At 37.4% G+C, this 23,771-nt stretch overlaps 2 protein-coding genes across 3 annotated transcripts in view; one reads left to right on the top strand and one right to left on the bottom strand.

The window, feature by feature from the left end:
• Positions 1-23,771, bottom strand: part of LOC139757999 (radical S-adenosyl methionine domain-containing protein 1, mitochondrial-like) — a 123,815-nt gene that overhangs the window by 7,850 nt on the left and 92,194 nt on the right. The window contains exons 1-2 of one of the 2 annotated variants that reach the window (XM_071678958.1): positions 18,266-18,365; positions 4,723-4,856 (exon numbers count right to left, since the gene is read on the bottom strand). The exons of the other annotated variant lie outside the window; for it this stretch is intronic. The gene's annotated coding sequence lies outside the window, so the exon portion shown is untranslated. Of the gene's footprint in view, positions 1-4,722; positions 4,857-18,265; positions 18,366-23,771 lie in introns of those variants that run through there. 2 annotated transcript variants of the gene reach the window in all.
• On the top strand, positions 168-16,547 carry ArgRS-m (arginyl-tRNA synthetase, mitochondrial). The gene is made up of 11 exons (XM_071678954.1): positions 168-262; positions 1,324-1,398; positions 1,733-1,827; positions 2,291-2,403; positions 3,607-3,727; positions 5,689-5,844; positions 6,372-7,051; positions 9,408-9,538; positions 11,640-11,788; positions 12,789-12,863; positions 15,716-16,547. The coding sequence occupies exons 1-11, from the start codon at positions 227-229 to the stop codon at positions 15,864-15,866; spliced, it is 1,782 nt and encodes a 593-aa protein (XP_071535055.1). The 5' UTR covers positions 168-226; the 3' UTR covers positions 15,867-16,547.

Raw genomic sequence — 23,771 nt, 5'->3', positions numbered from 1 at the left:
CAAAATCTCGTTTCATGTCTTGTAAGTAATAATACCTTCCCAATTCTATGGACTATTTATTATAAATAATACCAAATATCGTATTCATATATACATTTTGGGTTAAAATCAAATTATTGGATAATCCGGAGAGTACTTTTATGTTTACAAGAACGTTTGTGTGATGTTTGTATACAAACAGTGACCGGTCCTGGTGGAGGCTGGGGTTATCTTCACCTGCAGCGTCATGGCACATAAACTCAGGTCCTTGATATCGAATAAGGTAGGTTGATGGAAATAATTACATAATATTACGTATGATTCATTAACTTAGAATTTATAGACTCCAGAAATGTGATAATGTGACAAGGGGCAATAGCTGTGTCTTTAGCTCAAGATATTTAATGTTTTACTGTTGGAAAAAAAGGGTTAGGAAAAATTACATCTTGTAAGTCCTATTTTACCAAACTGTGCAAAACATGATCAGCCCAGGTATGAAACAAGAGCTGAATTATTGTGTGTTGTACTTAAGAGTGAAAGGTTTTGGAGAGTTTTTTATGTGTACTGATACAGTTTTATGGAGTGATCTTCCACTAATAGTCAAGTGTTAGACGAAATGTCTTTTTTTTTTAAGAAAAAATTAAATTGATTTTTATGGAATAAGGTAGGTGCTAATGATTATAATATGTTTTGCACTTTCTATTCTTTTACATAGCTTTAGTAATTGCACTCTGCTATACTAGTTCTAGTCAATGTGAAATAATTATATTTGTATCTGGATCAGTTAAACTTTTGAACTCTTTTGATGTCATTTTGTACCTTAAATGTACCATAAGAATCTAAGAATCACACTATGTGTTGTCTTCCTTGGTGAAATCATAACGTATATTTTGCCATATAAACTCAATGACTCACACTTCGAAACTTAATAATCACTTAGATTTGAATAGATAATTTAGTAAACGATAGTACCCCAGATATTACCATATTAACGGCGAATAAAACCTTAGGTTATTCCAAGATAAAATATGATCATTTGGTTGCTTGTCACCATCTTTCTAATCTTATGTATAGTTGAATGTAGGCATATGACCTGCAGCTGATGTTATAACCACTCTGTGTCCACAGCATATTTAAAAACGGTTTTAAACCGTAGGGGTATGATATTGAAAAAATGAAGAATTTGAAAAATTTGCTAATATTAAATTAAAACATTAAAGAAATTTGAAAAGTTCAGAAAATTCCTAACTAGAGAAGTTAGGAAGTATTATCATGTTGATTAGTAAAAGGTATCTCTGTTTTTTCCATTTCACTTTTGTGTTAATGCAATATATGACATTACAGATCATACAGGCCTTAGATGGTTTTCCAATTGGAGGCAGAGGTCTGAAACCATCTAAAATCATTCCTTATATCCAGGTATGTTATTGATGTTTAGTTTGCCATTCTGTATGCATGACATTTATTGAAATCTGTTATGTTTTTAGGTCCATGAAAACGTTTCTTAAGAATAATCGATCCCATCATTTCTTCAGCTTGGTTTCCATTATTTGAGGTTGATCAGGTACATACATGCATTTTTTGTGCCAAGCAAATGTGCAAGACTGCAGTTCCTGGCTCCATTTCTGTTAGTTGGCAAATAGGCATATTTGTGCAAGTTCCTGGGATAGAGTGATTATCCTAAAACCCTTTCTATTCCAATTCTTTTCACCAACATCTTTTAATGAAATCTACCATAACTGTCATTTTCAAGGTTGATCCTAAGACTGGTTTCCAGCCAGAGTTTCAAGTATCATTAAGGGACCTACAGCAACAGGGTTTCATATCTGCAGATAACTTCTGTGAACAGTAAGTATTAAAGATATTCTTTGAACAAGTCATTCGCAGGTCTAATAGTATTTAATGTAACGATTTGAATTATAGCTATAAATATTTGAAGATATAAGAAGCTAAATTATGCCTGTACATTATGAATAATAGTCTTGTCATAAGTACTTATAATCTGCTGTATTTAAACTTGCTGTTCATAAGTTTTCACAAGTATCTTTGAACTAAATGACTCATGCAGTAAAATTATCACTGTTTAATTTTCAGTGAAAGCTCTTAGTCTTGGGAAAGTAAATGCTTCCACTAAAATAGCCCTTTCTTGATTCTGCAAAACTGATTTTTTGCATGACAATATTGACCTAAGATGTGAACAGTTTCACTTAGGAAAGGCTGCAATTCAAACAGCAAAACATCTTATGTATGATGTATCTCATATTCAATACAAATCTTTCAAATTCTTTTTGTCCCTTCTTTTTGTGAACAGGAAAGGCTTGGTTAGTTGTGGATCAGCATTAGTAGAGAAATTTGACACAGACCTCACTATTCCGGGTGTTTACCTTGCCCAGGACAAAGCTGATGTAAAACTAAAGTTCAAAGGTAATGATATGTACACCTGTAAATATGTACATGTGTATATATGTATATGTATGTATACGTTGAAATGCATAGGTATGTATATGTGCGTGTGGATGCGTATGTATATACATGTGTATGTGGGTGGGTTGGGCCTTTCTTTCGTCTGTTTCCCAGAGCTACCTCGCTAACACGGGAGACAGCGACAAAGCATAATAAAAAATGAATATCCTATAAATATATGCTCTGTATATATGTATACAGATTAGTTAAAAGAATATACCCACATTTCAGATTAGTGTTTGACTAGCAGAGTTAGTCAGATGTTTGGATTAGTTATTCATAACTGATAAAGTGTCATAACCCTCCATATGGTTTCATAAAATATACCGTCATATTCAATAATTATACCCGTCAAAAACATGTTGGACTGTAGAGCTCAAGTCTATGAAATTTCTAAGTTAATACACCCATTCCCATCACTGAGCTTAAGAAACAAATCACAGTGCTTCTCAGATAATTACAATTAGGAGTTATGCAGCAGCATGCCAAGCAATCCTCTGCAGGAGATAAAGTTTAGGCACTTGGGGATGCTAATTAGAGCACCCCGCTGTGAACTCAAAGAATGAAAAAATAAGTTAAGACATACATTTAGCTACTATATATCATCAATGTTGGTGTTTGATTTTATCTCGTTATGTGCTTGTTTGAAGTATGGGTAAATTTTAATCAACTCCTTCGATGTATTCTTATTTAGAAGTGGTGCCACAAGACTTTTCAATATTGTTATGGAGTAAGTTGCTTATCAAGTGTCCTCTTATTGCCCATTTCCTTCTTAGAAAATAAATTTATATTATTTGAATTCTGATTTGTAATTTACAGTCCATCCAGTAACTATAAGTCAGAATTTTAGAAATTATTTCTCCTTACTAGCCTTCCCACATCTCTTCTCTTGTTCACAGTAAAAGGACACGACATCTAAAAGATTAGCTGGTGGGATCGTATGGCAGTTTTGAGGTGGGAACTAGAGAACATTGTATGCTTTTTCAATACAGTGCCAAGATTATTAGTATCATTTTGGGGGACTTAGGTTTTTCAAAATGGTGGAAAATGGCATCTTGATATTGCTCTGAGGTTGATATTTGGGTAAGCTTGGGTGGCACCAACCCTCAAAGTGCAAAAACAAAAGGCTCTCATGAGGTTCATAGTTTATTCTTTTATCTTCAGTAAACTGCAACCAACTTGTATCAGAGGTAGTGAAGATAACTACACACAAACCTGACTCTTTCTGGCAATGCAGTGCATTAGTGAACCTCCTACCACATCAGAGAGTTGTTGTAGAGTACAGGTGAGTGATATCGATTTATAAGGAGTGATATTAGGTAAAACTGGAACCAGCTTGTGACTTGCATTAACAAAATTCAAGATTTTTTAATCAATCTTAAGAATTACACTTAACTCTTGAAAATATGATTGTCTCTTGAATGAGGTTTTGAACAGTCTTCAAGTTCTTTCAGTCAAAATATTGTTAATCTCTATGTAAAAACAAATTTTTTGGAAGACACTAATTAATACTGAAAGTAAAAAAATAAAATAACTTTGGTATTAAGATTGTTGATAATGTGTGGCTGACTTCAAAAACATAACTGCATGTGACATATGTAAATGTTCAGGAGGAGGAATGAGAGTACTGTATGATCTGTATTATCTTTATGAAAATAGAAAAATGTAAACCTTTAGTAGGGCAAATTGCAGTACTGGAAATAAATTCTTTCTTTTGATGATCTATATTTCCTAAGTTGTAGAAATCAGTATTTTAAAAAGGTCAATTTATATGAAATGCTTTGTAAGATCGGCAAGGAGATTGACTTTGTGAGGAATTATAAGCTTATAGGTATGTTTAGAGATGTTTGATGGTGTCAGAAAGGAAGATGCATGTTCATGATACAATTAATATGTGTAGAAAATTATATTTACACTTTTTTTAGTGTAAGAAAATTGGGAGAAATGGGATTTGTAGGAAAGGAATATGAAGATGAATTACAGAAATATACTCAAGTTGAAAGAGTAAGACTGAATTTAGAAAGATCTTAAATTAGTTCAAAGGGACAGAGTTAAAGAAATTTGAAATTGAGAGATGGCATTTAGTGCAGATGATTATGTAAAGATATGCAGCAACTTTTGAATGTGACTTACAGCTTTAAGTACATGAAGTATTCTGTTTGATGGAAATTAAAATCTATATTTGGATTGTAAACTTAGGTCATATTGAATTAGTAAAATTAAACATCTACTTTTAGAAATATTTAGCATGTAAAGTCACATATGATGCTTGATACATACCCTTGGAGGAGTTCATTAAGTCAGACAGCTTTCAAATTGACTCTTTCAGGTAAGGATGCAGAGCTAGAACCAACCTGGATGCGAGAGTAGTGCTCCATACAAGCATGGATCAATCCTTTGTATAAATGGAGCAACTGTTAGGAAGAAAAGAAATTTTGATGTTTAAACAGGACCCCCAGTTTTTAGAGGCAGACATAGCTATTCCTATAATATGGGGTTCATTCAGTCAAGAGATGGAATCACAGATATGTCAAAGGATAGAGGAAAGTTGAGATTAGTTTTTGATGGAGAGAAGGGCAGAAACTGTCTCAGAGGCATTAAACATCACGAGATTTTATCTACCCCACTGAGATATCTTGTTCAAGACTGAGTTAACCGAGGTAGTTGTCAAGACAAGATGCAGATTGAGTGTGAGAAGAAGGAGCAGATTTGAGGGATGTGGTGGAATTCATTGTTGAGTCATCAGCATAGGAGTGCATGTGGTTATTTGTAGAAGAAAGGAGCATAGGAGTGCATGTGGTTATTTGTAGAAGGAGCATAGGAGTGCATGTGGTTATTGTAGAAGAAAGGAGCATAGGAGGGCATGAGGTTATTTGTAGAAGAAAGGAAATCATTGATAAAAAGGAGAAAAAGTAATGTGGCAGTTGTACAAACAAACTTTGGCAAGGTAGCAAAGTTTTGTGTGCAGTGTTTGTCAGATGCTAACTAATTGTATTCAGTCATTTATTGCAATGGTAGGCTCCATTCTAGTTTGTTTTGTGGATATGCTCATATATTGTTTGACAAAAATGAAAACTGCATTTGGTGAATTTGTGAGTACAAGTGTCCTCAGCATGCCTTACTTGGCCTTGAAAACGAGTTTCTCATTCTCAAACTATTTTCGTAAATCCTATTAATTGCACCAATTTCATATTTATTTGTTTATGTAGACATTGGTCTTTTTAATTGTATTTTTTTTTTTTACAGCTCACCTAACATAGCCAAACCATTTCATGTTGGTCATCTTCGCTCAACCATCATTGGAAACTTCATCGCTAACCTTCATGCAGCCCTTGGACACAATGTGACTCGCATCAACTATTTAGGAGACTGGGGTACACAATTTGGGATCTTGAAATATGGGTGAGATTAACAGAACTTTGTTGTGAGAACTGTTGATTATTAGTTATCAGATTAATGAGCTGTCATCATAGTTTTGCAGGGATTCACATGATACATTACAATTTTTTTTTAATATATCACACTAATAATTACGGTCAGGAAGGGATATATTACAGTTTCATTCCTGTACAACTTTTCTGATTCATGGCATAGCCCCCAAGACCCTGTATCTGAATAGTTTGTGTTCATGTTCTCTATATGGGGAACACAGTGGGCAGATGGATAAGTCTTTGATTGCTTAGCTCAAGATTGTGGTTGTTCCTTATGTTTATTTAGTTATAGACCTTTGCAAGACATAAATTAGAGTTGTTCATTATAAATGTGGTTCTGTGTACTTAATTTGCTTATTCACTGTATGCCAAGATACTTGTATGACCCCTTGAATGTATTTCTCCCAAGTACAATTGCTTTTTACTCGATATAAATATATTGGGAAATTATGTATTTCATTCAGTAATAAAAAATATCTTTATCATCTTGGTTTACAGATATGATGCAAAACACATGACAGAAAAGGATTTAGAGGAAGATGCCATTAAAAAACTTTATGAAGTGTATGTATGGGCTAACCAGGAAGCCGAATCAGATCCTGCTGTAAGCCATACAGCTCGAGATGTATTTAATAGGATGGAACAGGGCGATGAAAGTGAACTGAAAACTTGGGAGTTATTCAGAAATGTATCAGTAAAAGATTTTAAAAGTGTTTATGCACGTCTCAATATAAACTTTGATGAATACCATGGTGAAAGTATGTATAGTGCTCAGAAATGTCAGGAGGTTTTGAAGGCGATGGAGCAACAAGGTCTTTTAAGAACTTTAGATGATGGAAGAAAAGTTTATGACTTAAATAAAAAACAAAGAGTAACTGTTGTTAAAAGCGATGGATCTAGTATGTACCTCTCAAGAGATATAGCTGGGGCCATAGACAGACAAGAAAAGTATGAATTTACTAAAATGTACTATGTGGTTGATAACTCGCAATCAGATCATTTCATTGCTTTATTCAATATAATCAAGAGCTTAGGTTTTGAATGGGCTGACAACATGAGACACATCAAATTTGGGCGAATTCAGGGAATGAGCACACGCAAGGGAACAGCAGTACTCTTACAGGATGTTCTGGATGAAGCACAAGAAATCATGATACAGAAGCAGCAGGAGACAGATAGTAAGTATGTAAATTGAAGTTTTATCACTTGTACATTTAAAGTCTTTTATCTCACTATCTATCTGAATATCACCAACTACATTTTCAGTTTATGGGGTGGATCAGGTACATACAGGCTCTTGGTCTGTCATACACATTCTCAGTGCATGACCATTGTGTTGAAATGAAACTTGGACAGTTACATAAGTGCTTCTTACTTTTCCAGTCAGCTTACTAAGTTGATTTGTCAAGTGAAGATGCCTTCTTCATTGATACAAACTCCATGAACAAAGTGCTTCCTTGCACCTAATCCCAAAGTCATTCCTCATATATCTTCTGAAATAACCTTAAGCCTTAACAATGAAAGTTGTTCAGAGGTAGAATATGCATTTTCTAAATGCATATACATTCATTTTCTGGAAACTTTTTCACTGACCAACAGTTAAAAAAAAATCATATCTACATATTCTCTTCCCTTCCAAAATAAATCTTGTGTGCAGTGTGTGAAGCATTCATTAACCTTCATAACATGATGTCATATATCTTCCATATACCTTGCCATGTATGCTAAAAGGTATTACAAGACTACACCTGCAAGAGGTTACACTGTGAGTGAGAAATCATTTTTGGTAAGGTTGTATCATTATTATTGGATCTGAAGAGGTACGGGCTTGTCAAAGAATGTTTCACTTCAAAATAGTTCATCATTTCTCACTACTGATTATAGCATTAGAGCTGCTAGAGCCCCACAAGAGAGGTCCTGGGGCTATATCAACATGTAATTACAAATTATCAAAAACAGAAACACAGGTCTAACAAAACATAGATGACACTCTGAAACTTTGTCTAGCTTTAGAATATTCCCTCAATGTGTAAAATCCATCTGATTCAAGAAGTTGTGAAGATATAAGCTTTGATGCAAGAATGTGATTGGCTACTTTGCTGCAAATTCTAGAAATTAGCAGTGTAAATTGTGTAGTTATTAACTTTCTTTACTTGGAGATCATTTGATTCATAATTATGATATTGTCTTTAATGGAAAGGAGGGTAATTATCTTTTTTAGAATGCAACTTTCCTTTGCTTTGCTGGGGACCCAGAGTGCATGGTTTCACTTATGCACATTATATTTGTTGACACCAGTTATAAGAAATGCAGGGTGGGTTTCACTTGTGCAAGGTAAGCACCAGCGAAGTTGACTGATGAGAAGGGGCAAACTTGGTGAGCATGGACCAATTGCTCCATCCAGCTGATATCTAGCCTTTACTAACATCAAATCTTTATACACTTTAGTTCTGTTTATCAAGACTTCCTTATCTGGAAAGTATGTAGATGTGTGTGTAATAGCCTCAGATGGTGTTTGGAAGTTTACTGGGACTGGTTGAAGAGTGTGTACCTACATTCGAGTACAAGATATTGCCATAATGGCAGGGTGAGTTTAATCAACTATTTTTATTTTACAGGGACAGAGTTTTATACTCATGGAGCTCCATCTCTGAAACATTCTCTGCTATCAAACAACTTAAATTCCTGCCTGCTATCCTTAGTCATCATGCATCCACCACTCCTTTACTATAAAGTACTTTACATCTTTTTAAAAAATTTTCTTGCTTAATTTCATGTATTCTCTGGTTGTTCTATCCCTTTTCTCTCAAAGAACTGTTTACAGTCTATGTCATTTATCTGTTCTAAAAACATAAAGGTTGTTATCAAGTCATCCCTCAGTCTTCTCTTTTCCTAGGTGGATAAATTTAAAGCTTCTAGACTTTCCCTATGACTTAGCTGTCTTAATTCTGGGATATTTGTGTATGTGTATGTATGTATGTGTACGAGTGTTTTTTCACTTTTTTGTTACAGCAGAATAAGCTCATGAATATGTTTAATGATTTGTACTAACAGAGGCATGTTATTTTCTGCATATTGCAAAGGATATAAATGATTAACAGGAAACCTCACTCAATTAGGGATCTGGTCTCACTTGACCCAATAACCAGAACCTCAGGATTTGTAAATCACACCTACAAAATTGATAATTACAGTTTTGCCATGGTAGGAGTAAAAAGAAGACTTTAGGAGGGGGATGAGAATACATCACTATCTTCCCATACATTATCAGGTCTTTTTTTCTTGGCTTTATTGTACACACATTTCCAGGAATGCATCCCCATAATGGGTAATGCAAGGCAAAGTTGCAGTTATATATTCTTTTTTAGTTTTATAAGAAAGTAGACTTGAGAATCTACTTCAAAACTGAGGGAACTTTCATAAAATGGGAAGTATTTGATAGAAAATCTGAATCCTTTGTTTACTTCCATTATCATACACTTGGAATAATTACCATTCATTTGAAGTTGTTTAACAAAAATCTTTGAATCTTAGCAACAAGAAATACTGTACGACTAAATGGAACTGAAACAGCAGACAGACTAGCAGTGTCCTGTGTGTTAATTGGAGATATGAAGCAGCGGCGCCAAAGAGATTATGTCTTTTCTTGGGACAAAGCGCTACAGGTAAGAATTAATAAATTCATAGTGCACTGAGGTTTCCTGAAACAGAGAAAGTGCTTTAATACGATTTTCAAGAGTGAGTTACAAGTTTCTATAATTGTTTTAAAGAATTCATGGATGCATTTAAAATGCATCGATAATATAGAAATTAGGGCGATGCTTTGTGTGCAGGGAATTTGACTGCTGGCAAAAATCTTCAGCCTTTGCTTATACTGTTTCCTGGGTTTTGAATATGAAATAGGTTACTCTTATGTCTACGACATCTCATCAACAATATTTCTGTAGATGAAAATGTTGGAGGAGGCAATTGATCTTTGTAATGCATGTCCAGAAAAAGCTGATATAAGTGCATTCCACATAAACAAAGATAGCTTTCCACAGTAAAATGGGGTAATGTTCTATTTTTCAGCCAATGCTAAAGTCACCCTTTTGCACTGTAGAAATCTTGCATACACCAGTTGTAGTTTAACCCTTACTACAGTGGAAGTTTCTGGAAAAATAAAATGGTTTTATAAGTTCATAAAAAAGGAAAACAACCTTATTTGCTGCTGTACAGACAAATAAACTTAGTTAGCCAGCAAGGTTAGTGCTCACTTGGCTGGTTTACTGACACTTCCAGTCACAGATACAATACTATGGTTATTTACATAATTCTCAGATATTTACACTAATACTTTCACTAATATTCTGCCTTTATTTTCTATATCGTATATATCACAATCAAAATCATGTTCTTGTAATAACAATTTCCCTTTCCCTGAATCATCACTTTCATTACTGCCCAAGAGATTATAACGTGTTGCTAGTTCATAGAAAGCACATATGCTTAAAAGCACCAGGGTTGTACCTTTCCCTGTTGGGATATATGGGTAACTGACATCATAGGATTTATTGTTTCTTAGCTTTGCTTAGTTTACTGGTGGTGATGATACTTTCAACATCTTTAGGGCCATTGCATATCCTTCTTTGAAAAAAGTACTTAACTCACTTTGTCATGGTCGAGTGAAATATTTTAAAAAATGTGCATCACATGGTGCATTGTTTTCTCTGTCTCTATCATGTACACAGCTCTCTACTGTTACTTTAGGAATCATTGCCAAACACCAGATGCTTTTACCATCTCCATACACTCGGGTATTAAAGACCCAGTATTAATGCCCAAAACAAAAGTTGAGGAATTCATCCTGCTGTATTGGCTATTATGTGAAAGGTATTGCATACCTGAAAAAAATAGGAAAATGAGGGTTGCTTCAACAAGTATGCCAAAAGGGAACAGAAAAAGTAATGGACCATGATTTGAGGGAAAGCAGTAACAGTTTGGAATTTGAGAATGTGTATCATGCTTATAATGTGCTGTAGTGTGAGTGGGGCCGTGTGAAAGAATGCTCAGGGGTGCGCAAACCCTTATCTTTTCTGACAGTATTGCTCTCATGGGTACCTCATAGCAGCTGGTCTTGTATTTCTTATGATGTCTTCAAAATCACTGAACTTAGGATTTTATCGACTGTGTTCTTAATAAAATGAAAATTATTTCTTAGGATTTTTGATTGTTTTTAGTAAAATGAGATTTACAGTCTGATTTCCCTTTTCTGTTAGTATATTTTTGTATGTTTGTTTACAGACCAAAACCATATGTAAAGAATTATTATTTGCTTTGAGGGATTATTGCATCCACGAGTATTTTTCCCTTCAGGAAATTCACTGATGTTCTTGTCAATTATTGTAGATCCTATATGATCTGCAACCTTATTTGGGAATAAGTTATTTAACAAACAAAGGGAGCATGGAAGTTGATAAGCATTAAGGTTTAAAGTTACAATGCAGATATTTTGATGTTTTTTTTTGAAGGCAAGGGAAACCATATAACAAGTGAAATTATCCTGAATTTCTATGCATTTGATTCATTTTATTTTGATGTTCAGGTGCCTTACAGTTGAAGTAACACATGCAGTAAAGAACAGCACTATATAAAAACTGCTCACTTTCTTAAATTAGGTTTCACACAAAGTGATATTCAGGTATGGTTTTTGGAAAAGAGGATATGTTCTTGATCTTTGGTCATTATATTTTCTGTGTTTTAGTATGATCTTTTGACTGATTGCAGAGTCGTGGTGATACTGGAGTTAAATTACAGTATGTTCACTGTCGTCTTGTAAGCCTGGAAGAAAATTGTGGTGTGAAATGTAATTCACACTTAAGTGTCAGCTGTCTAACAGAAACACCAGCTCTCAATCTTGTATGGGAAATCGCAAGGTTAGTGAAGATTTTTGCATTTTCTGTTTGTATTCAGTTTCTATAAATGAGTCCTATAAATGAGGACCTTTCTAAAGACTCCTGGAGTCCAAGGCTGTGTTCCTTCTAGTAGCAGGCAAATGTAGACTTCTTTGGAGTGAGAAGTTCTTTAACAAAACTACTCCTGGTGATACAGCCTTGCCAAAGGTCACTTTTTATTTACAATGTTACCTCGAGCATGCAGAGTCTGGCAACACTGATAAAACACATACATATCATTCTAATTCACTCTATCCCGTGCATGCCTTTCACCCAACTACATGTTCAGTTGTTAATTACTCAAATTCTTTTCACTCTATCCTTCCATCTCTAGATTGCTCTCCCTGTTCTTGTTGCCCTTCATTTCTGACACACATATCCTCTTTGTCAACCTTTCCTCTCTCATTCTGTCCATATGTGCAAACCATTTCAGCACAACTTCATCTCTCTCTATCATAGTTTTTTATTACATCTCTCTCTTACCCTTTCATTATTTACTTGATCAAAACACTTCACACCCAGACATCTCATTTTCAACACATCCACCCTCCTTCACACAGCCTTATCAGTATCCCATGCCTTGCATTCAATTAATATTCTTGGGACTGTTATACCTTCAAAAATGAAAGTTTTCCCCTTCAAGATAACATTCTTGCTTTCCACACATTCTTCAGCACTCTGAGAACCATTGCCACCTCCCTTACCTTATAAGTCATGTCTGCTTCCTTGGTTCCAATCACTGCCATGTCCACTCCCAGGTATCTAAAACATTATGTTTCCTCCATTCAAACTCACACTCCAACTATCCTATCCATTAAACCAGTGTGAATTGAGTATCCCCACTTGCTAGAGGGATAATGTAGGGAGAGGTAGATGAGTGGCTGTTAACTGTAGCTATTAACAGTAACATTGAGCTGTTAAGCTTTGGGAGTAGTTTCTTTACATCATAAGTACATAATCTCAATTTTCACTTTTATTTCAGATTTGATGAAGTTTTGGTTGAGACCTACAGAGAACTGGAGCCATGTATACTTGTCAATTATTTGTTCAAAATTTGGTAAGATGAATTGTTTTTCTATTTGATTTGAATAGTTGAGTGCAATGATGTCATTTATTGATTAATGTTTTGTGTGTTTAATTGGTCTGCCTCTCACTTACACTACTGACCTTAAACTAATTATATATCTCACAGAGAACTACTAAATATTCAAGAATAGAAGGAAATTTACAAGATAAATATGCAAAAGCATTATTAAAGAGGTTATCTTGACATTTGCAATGCTTAGGTATATTATAAATTGCTCTAATTGTGATGATGTGATCTGAAGTTGAAATGCTTTCATTAAGAGATGATTTGAAGAATTACAAGAGTGGTTTATCTAGAAAAACTACTGGAACCTCACATTAACCAAGCATTCGAAACCATTACATGTCTGGGCACTGATTTTCAATATCTAAATGCTGAATATAGAATATACTTGCAACATATTACTCTATGTACTACTTAACAGAATAAGATTATCAATTTAGATGGTATTTGGTGAAAACTTACTAGACTACGTGGTGAGATGGGATGGAGTGATGGTTACTTGGAGAGAGAGGGAGGGGACTCAGGTTGTCTGATTGCCCCCATTGATTATCTGATTCAACAGTTGTTTCATTTGGAGGTGGAGAAGTTTGCTTTGGCTTTTCAAAAACCATTCCAGTTTTAGCCATATGGTATGCCTCTTTCTCTGTAAAGTTCTATCAAGCTTTGCAAAGGACATGTAAGGATGCTTGGCCACATGTAGATAGCTTTTCAGATGGGATCCATATCAGTATTGAGGTTCACAGCTTTGTCTCTGAAGTTGAACACTTCTACTAACCCCTTGATTATAAAGTGGTGTATGGCAGGGGATGTTTCTGCCCTTTCCTTTTGAGGTTCCTTTGCCTCTACTGCTTGAGTTCTTCAACAACTTCAAAGCCATTATTGTTGCAAAGAGTCATGGTTGTTTGCTGACTTGGGAAATTATTTCTGCCTGCCCAAAACCAACAATACCAATCTCACACTTAGGGTACCCTAATTTCAAATACTGTTCAATATGTCCACTGTATTCACGATGCTGTAATATTTCCACTACTGTTTGACCAAAGGCTTTACCATTCCCTTTTGTACCAGAGTCAACACGGTATTCTTAGGTAACATGCCATGAAGGCAGCAATCACACTCTTGATTCATGGGCTGAAGCAAGGAAGCCGTGTGTTTTGGAAGGTACTGAACTTCACCCTGGAATTTGAATTTATATCAACCAGGTGTTCAGGATTGCCTATTGCATTGTCAAGAATGAGCGTACTCTATCGGCTAAATTTTATTTTGTGGCATAGTAGTGCATTACAGCTGGACGAGAGGTGAGTGAGCCACTTATGATAATACTTTGGGTGACAAAAGCCATGTTCGTTAAAGCATTGGTAATGCTTGGGGTTTTCAGAGTGAAGCACTAGCAGCAGCTTAAGCTAATAATTTCTCACAGCATACTCTCTTAGTAGAAGCATTAAGTGATCTTTGACTACTTTTAGCCCTAGAACATACTCTACATCCTTGCTAGTTAATGTCCAGGCTGGCATTTTTCTTTTCAGTATAAGCCAGCTTTATCCACACTCAAGACTTGAGGAAGTGTGTTACTTCCTTCCTCAATAATATTTTTCAGTGCTGAGGTTATTGTTCTCATTTATGCCACTGTATCAGCATTGACAGCTTCCTAAGCCATACAGTTGTTATGCTGATCATGATACCTTTTGAACCTCTTAAACTACCTCTTACTTGCATCAAAAGTTTCACCCTGAGTTGCCTTGCATAGTTCTTTCTTCAAGTCATTATATGCTGAGTTGGCTTTCTCCTAGGTAATTGTTAGTGGCATGTTTCAATGACTTGGATTTTTTTTATTCTTCCAGTCTCATCATATTTTTTCCTGTACACTAACTTAACAGTTAAGAAGTGCTTTACAAAGAACTGGATCTTATTTTATCTCCATTTTGCTCAACAGTGGCAACAGTTGAGTAAGTGAGACCCATGGACTAAGTTATAGCCATTGTTTTCTTGCTAGCATCAAACTCCCCAAATCCCTCTAATGTCACATCTAAAGTGATAACCATACGTTGTGTAGTCCCCTTAGTACCTTTCGTATTCTTGATAGACATACTGAAATGGCTTCATATACTTTGGAGATAGGAATGATGATTAAAAGCGCAAACAAACCATGACAAGAGTAAGCATTGGTTGGCTGTTGTGTTGCCTTGTTTACAGGCTGATTGCTAATGGATAAGGTTTGCATCACAAACCATTTTGCTGTGATGACATAATGAGGTACACGAGTAGAATAAAATTCTTGAAATATTTGATTTTTAAATGAAAATATATTTTAGACAGTAAGATTGTTAAATTACTTAAATAGGCCATATTTAGGTTGGCGAGTTATACAGGTTCACCCGAGGCTCTGGTTATTGTTCCGATTACTTTTATTTGTACATCTCTAATTACGAGATATATGTGTCTTAAATGGCTTTCACCATGTCTCTTCACCATGCCTTTGTGACCCCTTAGAGTAGAGAAGCTTTAGTAAATACTCCTCCAGACACGAGTTAACAGCATCAAATATGCAGTTATCCCTTACTTACAGTATGAAAAGAGAGTGTGAAATATGAGGATATTGACTGTTTTGGAAGATGAAGACACTGATACTGATGTTTGTAAAACTCAAGGATTAACTAATATCAGGAGCCTATATATGGAGCCACATCTTATATTTAAATATTCCATCCAATGCTTTGTTTTTTTTTTATCATTGTTTGACACCTGTTTGTCTAATTGTCATATGTATATAATTTTTTCTACATTACCTTTTATTCTTATATAAACAATATTTTCTGCAGTGGGACCATCAACAGTGCCATCAAACTTCTTCAAGTTAAGTCAGCTCCCCCTGAGATTGCAGAGGCAAGACTAGCACTTTTTAAAGCAGCAAGACACACACTTGCTGCTGGCATGAATATTTTAGGAGTTAAACCTTTGAACCAAATGTAAAAATTTGTTTTTGCTCTTATTTGAATATACTATTATGACTTGCTGCTCTGTCGTTTCTTTTTAAGTGAAATAACAGTGGCATAAAAATTCTGGGATTGAAGATTCTCTCCTTTGAATGAGCAGTTATCCAAGTACCTACAACAGAAAATTTCATTTTTTCTTGCAAAACTAAGGGAAGTTACAATATAAGCTTGACTTCTGCAGAGAACTTACACTGCATGCTCAGCAAGTCAAGTCAGTTCTTTGCTCAATATGCTATCAAGATGGTGCATTTATCTTGAATTGTCAAAGTATTTACAAAGTTTATGGTGAAAGCTATCTATTGTTTCCCCTCAATTTTTTACTAGTCAATGTTTACCCTGGCATTCCTTACCAAATGATAGTGACCTCTTGGAAGATTGATAATCGTACTCTTACAATTTGACTCCTAATAGATACTTCATTTTGGATAGCAGGGTATCAAGTCGTCCCCAGGAAATTGGGTATTGCTGTTCCTAGCCAGCACATGGGGTTAGGGACCCCAATTCTTCAGATTCAGTTTCTTCTGAAGATGCTCGGCTCTTATACTTGATTAGTTCCATACAGATGGGAATGAAATCGAGTGAAATGTTTAACTGTATAGTTAAAGGTATTAAAGAATGTAAATAACAAATAAAGCAATAAATGCCATCTTGTTTTAAACATATGATTATTTTATTTAGAAGTTAGACATTCCCCATGGTAAATGCTAACAACAAAATTAACAATGAAAGTAATATAATTAATCTTTTAAAATGTTTGAATTGCTTTGTAATTCTCTAATATTAGAATTGATTTAAAAGATCATAATCAGTTGGTTACCAGGGAGACATTATAGACCTATCTCTTTTTTTCTGCAGAATTTCCTCAAAACTTTTGTTGATCACAGTTGGTAACACGAGAGATGGAGAAAGTGGATTATTGGAAAGACTTAATGACATTTTCCTGCTGAAGGAACTGAAATGAAGGACAAGGAGTACCGGTACCTATACAGTTAGAGTAAGCTCAATCAAGTTAACACTGTAGGACAGTGAAATGTAGTGGAATGGACAAAGGCAAGCAAGTATGAATATGTACATGTGTATATATGTCTGTATGTGCATATGTTGATATGTACACGTATGTGTGTTAATGGGCGTTTATATATATATATATATATATATATATATGGGGATAGGGGAGAAAGAATACTTCCCACGTATTCCCTGCGTGTCGTAGAAGGCAACTAAAAGGGGAGGGAGCGGGGGGGCTGGAAATCCTCCCCTCTCACTTTTTTTTTTTTTTTTTAATTTTCCAAAAGAGGGAACAGAGAATGGGCCCAGGTGAGGATATTCCCTCAAGGGCCCAGTCCTCTGTTCTCAACGCTACCTCGCTAATGCGGGAAATGGCGAATAGTATGAAAGAAAAGAAAGATATATATATATATATATATATATATATATATATATATATATATATATATATATATATATATATGTGTGTGTGTGTGTGTGTGTGTGTGTGTATGAGAGGATGGGCTATTCTTTGTGTTTCCTGGCACTACCTAGCTGACGCAGGAAACGGCGATCAATTATTATTATTATATATCATTATTATGATAATAATAATGATGATAACAATAAAGAAATTGCTTCCACGACAAGAGAACAATCGCTCTGAGAGTGTAAACATTTACGCAAACAAAATTCGGTGATGATATTGCAACCTCGCCAATATTGAAACTACGGATACGGGTCATCAGTGGAATTTTAAGATATTTTGAATATATGGTGTAGATCAGACCGAGAGCCGGGATGCGGGTTGTAGCCAACTTGATTGCTGTATTTGTCTTGCGACATTCATTGTCTACACACACACACAGACACACAACACACACACACATATATATATATATATATATATATATATATATATATATATATATATATATATATATATATATATATATATATATATATACATTGCCGAATCGTAGGCACCGGAGGGTCAGACATTATTTTGCCTTCGTGTAATTTTCCATTCTTAACGTTGCTCAGCGCCACCTGTGCGTTACGTTGAGGAGGGTCAGGGTTGGGGAGAAGGTCAGGTTAATTGGATGGAATATTTTGACACAAAACTTTCCTGATTATTCGAGACAGAGACTGGTATAAGCTCTCCTACGACCAGTAGGTTTTGAGCAATTAGAATTTATTTCTTCATATTTATATTTGTTTGAATCTCGATATCTGCAATAACGTTTATGCAACAGTTAGTCTATGGACCTAAGAAGGCAGTAGTGGCCAACAAACAACGGCAAAATAACCAATGCTTCCTTATTGTCAATAGAATAATTAAGTAGATGGTTTTCTTTTCCCTCAACCTTGAGCCTGACTGACACTCACCTTGGTGCTGTTTTTGTGGTCGCTCGAGGCACTCTGTGCAGCTAAAATATCGCCCTTATCACATGAAGGACGGTAGCCTCTCTCGCGAAAAGGAGCGTTCACTGTCCACTCGGATGTACGCCAAAAAAATACAGGGCTTTAGAGCTCGACCAATCACGAGCATGATATTAATTCTCCAACTTATAGCTCAACCAATCACGGGAGAGACAAAATTCCCCACCTTATGGCTCGACCAATCACAAGTGCCGCAAAATTCCCCACCTAATGACTCGACCAATCAGCTGCAGACCTGAAAACCCACTTTCCCCGGTGACCTAAATATGGACCTTAAGGCACAAAGCCATAAGGTAAATTGCGCGTCTTAGCCATAAAGTTGCGGCTTAATTCTGTGATTATTTGCACTATTTCTAAAATTAACTCTAGAAAATGATCCACGTTATTTCAGTGTTGATGTCATGCGTATATGAAAGTAATGAATGCTCTCTTGAGATGATGAGGGTATGGAGAAAACCGGAAGAAATCAGCTTTTTTTGAACAAGCTACTAAGCTACTTTTGCAACATTCACTGTGCAGAACGACTACTACACAACATGTACCCATAATTCTATTAGAGAAATCATTAGGATGTTGAATTCACTCTAGTTCAACCCAGATAAAGAAATCCTCATAGAACTATAAATATAGGCATATTTAAATTTGCATTTAATCTTGATTTACCTCCAGTTGTTGAAGAATCTGTTCTCTGATTCTCAGTGATACAAGGTCGCGCTCATACTCTTACACCAACTGTGGTTATAACAACTCCAACCCCAGAGAAAAGTTCTCAGTGTGATTTTACTTGGTGTCACTGTAGCTTATAGTCTGAAATCTGTTGGTGTCGATGTCTGTACTCACAATTAATGAAAAACTCGACATGTTTTTAATCGGCTAGTGTAGTGCAAAGTTTCGGATGTTTTCATGAATTTTTCTAAGATTCGAAATCTTACTGTTATTTAGACAAATTCTTTATATCCGAAACGTTAAAATCTAAAAACGAGACTGATCCACAGGGAACTAATAGTAAAGGTAGAAAGTTCCTCTGACTGGACCAGTAGAAATAAAAGTAGAAACTTTGCCAGGCTAGGATGATGGAGGCTGACTGCGGCCGCCCACACACACAAGGCAGACGCTTAACCTCTTTACGTTACTCCAAAAGGAGATAATGTGAGCAATATTGTGGCTAATGACGGAGGATCGGACTTCAAACGAGCAATCTTCAGGCCGTAAATTAAATCTTATCATTTGTAAGATAAATTATGAGTTAATTGATGAATTGTTCTACGCCTTATAATGTGGTGCTGCTGTGGTGTAGGGGAGAGAGCTGCCCTCACAGGCTGAGGGGCCAAGATCGCATCAGGGGCCGGGCAAGTTGTAGGTCTGTCTGTCTGTCTGTTCTACCAGCTCCAGTCGCCCAGTGATTCATGCTCGAACGAACTAAATAACTAATGGGCAATGGATACAAGATATTACCTAAACAACCCATTATCTATATAAAAGGCAATTGGTTAGAAATATGATTAGAATATCAACAGTTGCTGCTATTCAAACAATTAATTATTATCCAAAGGAACTTCGTACATAGGGAGGGATTACTACTACATATACGTACAGATGTTGGTTAACATAGAAACTGGTATACGAACCGGCCCTAACCACTTCATTCTACCACATCCTCTCTCTCTCTCTCTCTCTCTCTCTCTCTCTCTCTCTCTCTCTCTCTCTCTCTCTCTCTCTCTCTCTTCCTTCTTATCCTCCTCCTCCTTCCTCTGTCGGGCAGCCACACGCCCCAAACCCACAAACACATGACCCCTCGTTCCGTCACACGGAAAACCAGGAAGTTGCCCTTGTGCTTTTATGCAAAACATCTCATACCCCAGAACCCTTCAGGCCCCAGAAAATACATATTGCATGAAAATATTCTCGTCTGCAAGGTAAGGATCACTCACGGGTAAAAATAATCTAGACTATACTGCGCCTACTCCAGGATGCTCACACATCTTGCATTATACATTGTTGTGGTTCAGGAGAGAGAGAGAGAGAGAGAGAGAGAGAGAGAGAGAGAGAGAGAGAGAGAGAGAGAGAGAGAGAGAGAGAGAGAGAGAGAGAGATTCCAGCCACGAAATTTGCCATATATTTCAGAGCTCAGCTCAGGTTCATCCCTGATTCATACATGTCATGTGTCCATCTCTGCTTGTGGCTCCTGTTTACCTTCCATACGCCTGCTTTGCCCAGCCTTTACCCATCTTAGATATTACTAAAGTTATTCATGATTTCACGTATAAATACAATGGCCAGTTTGGTATAACGTGAATCATTCATGAAGTGGTAGTTCCGTGGTTTACTGTACAATGCTCTCTTGTTCCTGGGAGAAGAAAATATCAAGTTACGATGCTGACGTGACCAAACCCATCCATCATTATGACCACAAACCCTCGCAGTCACTGCCTGGCCTCAGTGTGTTCTCACCAACCATCACTATTGAGTAATTGATCCCCTGACCTTGATCCTTGCCCCTCAGACCTTATGAATGCACCGAGTGTGTTGCTGATCAACACTAGTATTAACTGTGATGATATTATGTTGTCCTCATAAGATACTGTGAGACATACCCTCACAAGCGAGGCTTCCTGTTCCATCCACAGGAGCCAACATACCTGGGGTTAAATTGTACTATATTTAAGTACCTGGTAATGACAAATCGTTCCTCATTTTCAGCCAATCAGCTCCTCTGTCTCATGGCAACTACCCGTTATAAAGGGAAAACACCACATCGGTTTGGCCTCGTACTACATCACACGAAAAAACTTGGCCGTTTAACAATCTTGGGTCTTACAAAACTTGTGAGCTAACAAGAAGTGATAATTCCGGCAAGGAGCGGGAGATCAAATATTTGTGTGGCTGTACCCTGAGATATGACGTTGCCACATGATTAATTACCTTTTATGTTTTCAGTGGCGTCTAGATCCTGCCAGAGTTGCCAAATGCAGCGGCTGAGTGCATTATCCCCGATTTTATGTCTGTCTTTCACATTCCACCCTCCCTATTTCCCCCACACACACGCACGCGCACCCGTATATGTATACATGTATTTATTGGCATTTGAATTTCGCTGTTACTTTGTCTGCCTGCATTCATGTCCTGCTCGGAGGAAGATAGATATTAACTTTTGTCATAAGTGCTTCTTAAAAATCTTGCTCCTCGTATTCGCTGAAACTTTTAAAACCACGGGCCTCGAACCGACACCTTAAGTTAGGCAACTTGGCGTCGCTTTGGCGCAATTTGGCGAAATTTGGCGAAACTTGGGACAGCGTCCAGATACCTAGGGAGAGACACAGAGGAAACTGAAGCGGCCGGGAATATTGCAGTCACTCCCGAGATGAAATTATGATTAATTAATGTTTCATATTTCATTACCATGAATATGCAAGCAGATGATATCATTGAAATACACGAAAGCGAAGTAAGGAGCGAAGTACAGAAAATAGAAAGATGAAACGATATGAAAAGAAAATTATGACTGCATATCTTCTTGCATCTGATATATAGATAGACAGATAGATAGAGAGAGAGAGAGAGAGAGAGAGAGAGAGAGAGAGAGAGAGAGAGAGAGAGAGAGAGAGAGAGAGAGAGAGAGAGAGAGAGAGAGAGAGATTACTACATTTTCTCTAAACTTACAGACAAAAACTATTCACTATTTACGAGAGTCTGACCTGCCGTGTCTTTATCGCGCGTTATCAGTTTCAATGAGTTCGACCCCTGGGGGAAGGAGGTCACGTGTGACGCCAGCAGTAGTGACTCCCACCTTACCCCGGTGTTCCCTACCTTACCCCAGTGGTCCTCACGTTCACATCAGTTACCCCATGTGTGTGTGTGTGTGTGTGTGTGTGTGTGTGTGTGTGTGTGACCTGGTCAGCGGCCCGGGGGGTCACACTAGGGTGGTGGGAGGACAGCCGCGCGAGGCGAGGGTGTGACTGGCTGGCTGCTGGTGTCTCGATGATCGTGTCAGAGGAGACGTGTGTGTCGGGAATGTAGGACACAGACACACAGACAAAGACTCTCACAGGGACACAGACACACAGGCCTGCCCGTCAGAGAGAGGACCACACTCGTGTGTGCAAGTCTGGGAGGAAGTTTGGCCCAGGGTGGGTGTTGCAGCAGCGGGGGCGGCCGTAGCCCAGGAGGAGCCACATCTGCACATCACAGGACACAAAACTCCTGCCGAAGTTGTACGTGTTGGGGGACGTACCAGTAAGGGGGGAAGGGGTGTCGTCTTGACCCAAGAGGCGAGGCGGGGGGGGGGGGGGGGCAGAGAAGAGAGGTGGAGGAAGATGAGAGAGGGTGACGAGAGAAGAGGAAATATAATAAATGTGGTGGATAGAAACACATGAGGGGTAGTAGTAAGGGAGGACATGGGGGATGACGAAGAGGATCCAAGATGGAAGAGGAAGGAGAGAAAGGGAGAGAAATGCGATCAGAGATGAAGAAAGGAAATGAAGTGGGTTCAATGAGACTAGGAAGTAAGGGAAGCCTAAGAATTTGGACACGAAAAACGATCAAAAGATGAGAAAAGCATCAGTTGCATAAAAGATGGGGGAGAAGGCGAGGTGAAGGAAAGGCAGAGAACATGTGGTAAACAGAAGCACGAGGAGAGAGAAAATACATGAACTGAATGAGGCATTATAGGGAGACAAGTGATCACCAAATAGTATATATTAAAGAGAAATAAATACTTCTGTATTTTCTTTATTATTCATTATTCTTCTATTTATCATATACTCTCAGTCCTTCTTCAATCGCCTGGCAGTCACCACCCCCAACAAAGACCCCCCCACCAGGAGCTGCCACCTCCACAGACACCACAGGGAAGCAAGTGATCGGTGGGGACGCAGCTCACGTTGTGGACGCTGTGACCTACCCCGTGCGACCTCACATCCTCACCGTCTCATTCCCCCGCCCGGGGATGTCCCTCGCCCGTCTTGTGATTATGGAGCATCAACCACTGATAATGGGAAGCCTGCGACTCAGACCACCGCGGCGTGTGTGTGTGTGTGTGTGTGTGTGTGTGTGTGTGTGTGTGTGTGTGGACCACACCCAAGTTGGTTACACAGGAGTTTATGTTCCACTGTGGAGGTCTGTGTCCAAAGATTCCTCTCAGTGTCTTTCTCTGAGGACCCCTCTCGGTGTCAGTCACTGAGGACCCCTCTCGGTCCCTCTCACTAAGAGCAAGTGACTGATGCAGCAGTGATGAGCCATAGAGAGAAATGATCAGCTTTGGCTACATCACATGAAGTAAACACCGTTGTAGAGGATGTGTTGCGAGAATCTAGTGTCATTAGTATCACGAGAACGTGGACGATGACCCTTGTTATACCACTGGTGATATCACGTAGCGTTCCTCTGAACTTGGCCACTGTTCACCAGAATGAAAGAGAGTGTAGGTTCGCGGTATCTCATATCTACGCAAATC

Source organism: Panulirus ornatus, chromosome 29 (assembly GCF_036320965.1).
Source record: "Panulirus ornatus isolate Po-2019 chromosome 29, ASM3632096v1, whole genome shotgun sequence".
In the NCBI taxonomy this organism is placed as follows: domain Eukaryota; kingdom Metazoa; phylum Arthropoda; class Malacostraca; order Decapoda; family Palinuridae; genus Panulirus; species Panulirus ornatus.
The sequence above is the reverse complement of the archived record's forward strand: the minus strand, read 5'-3'. Positions and strand labels throughout refer to the sequence as shown.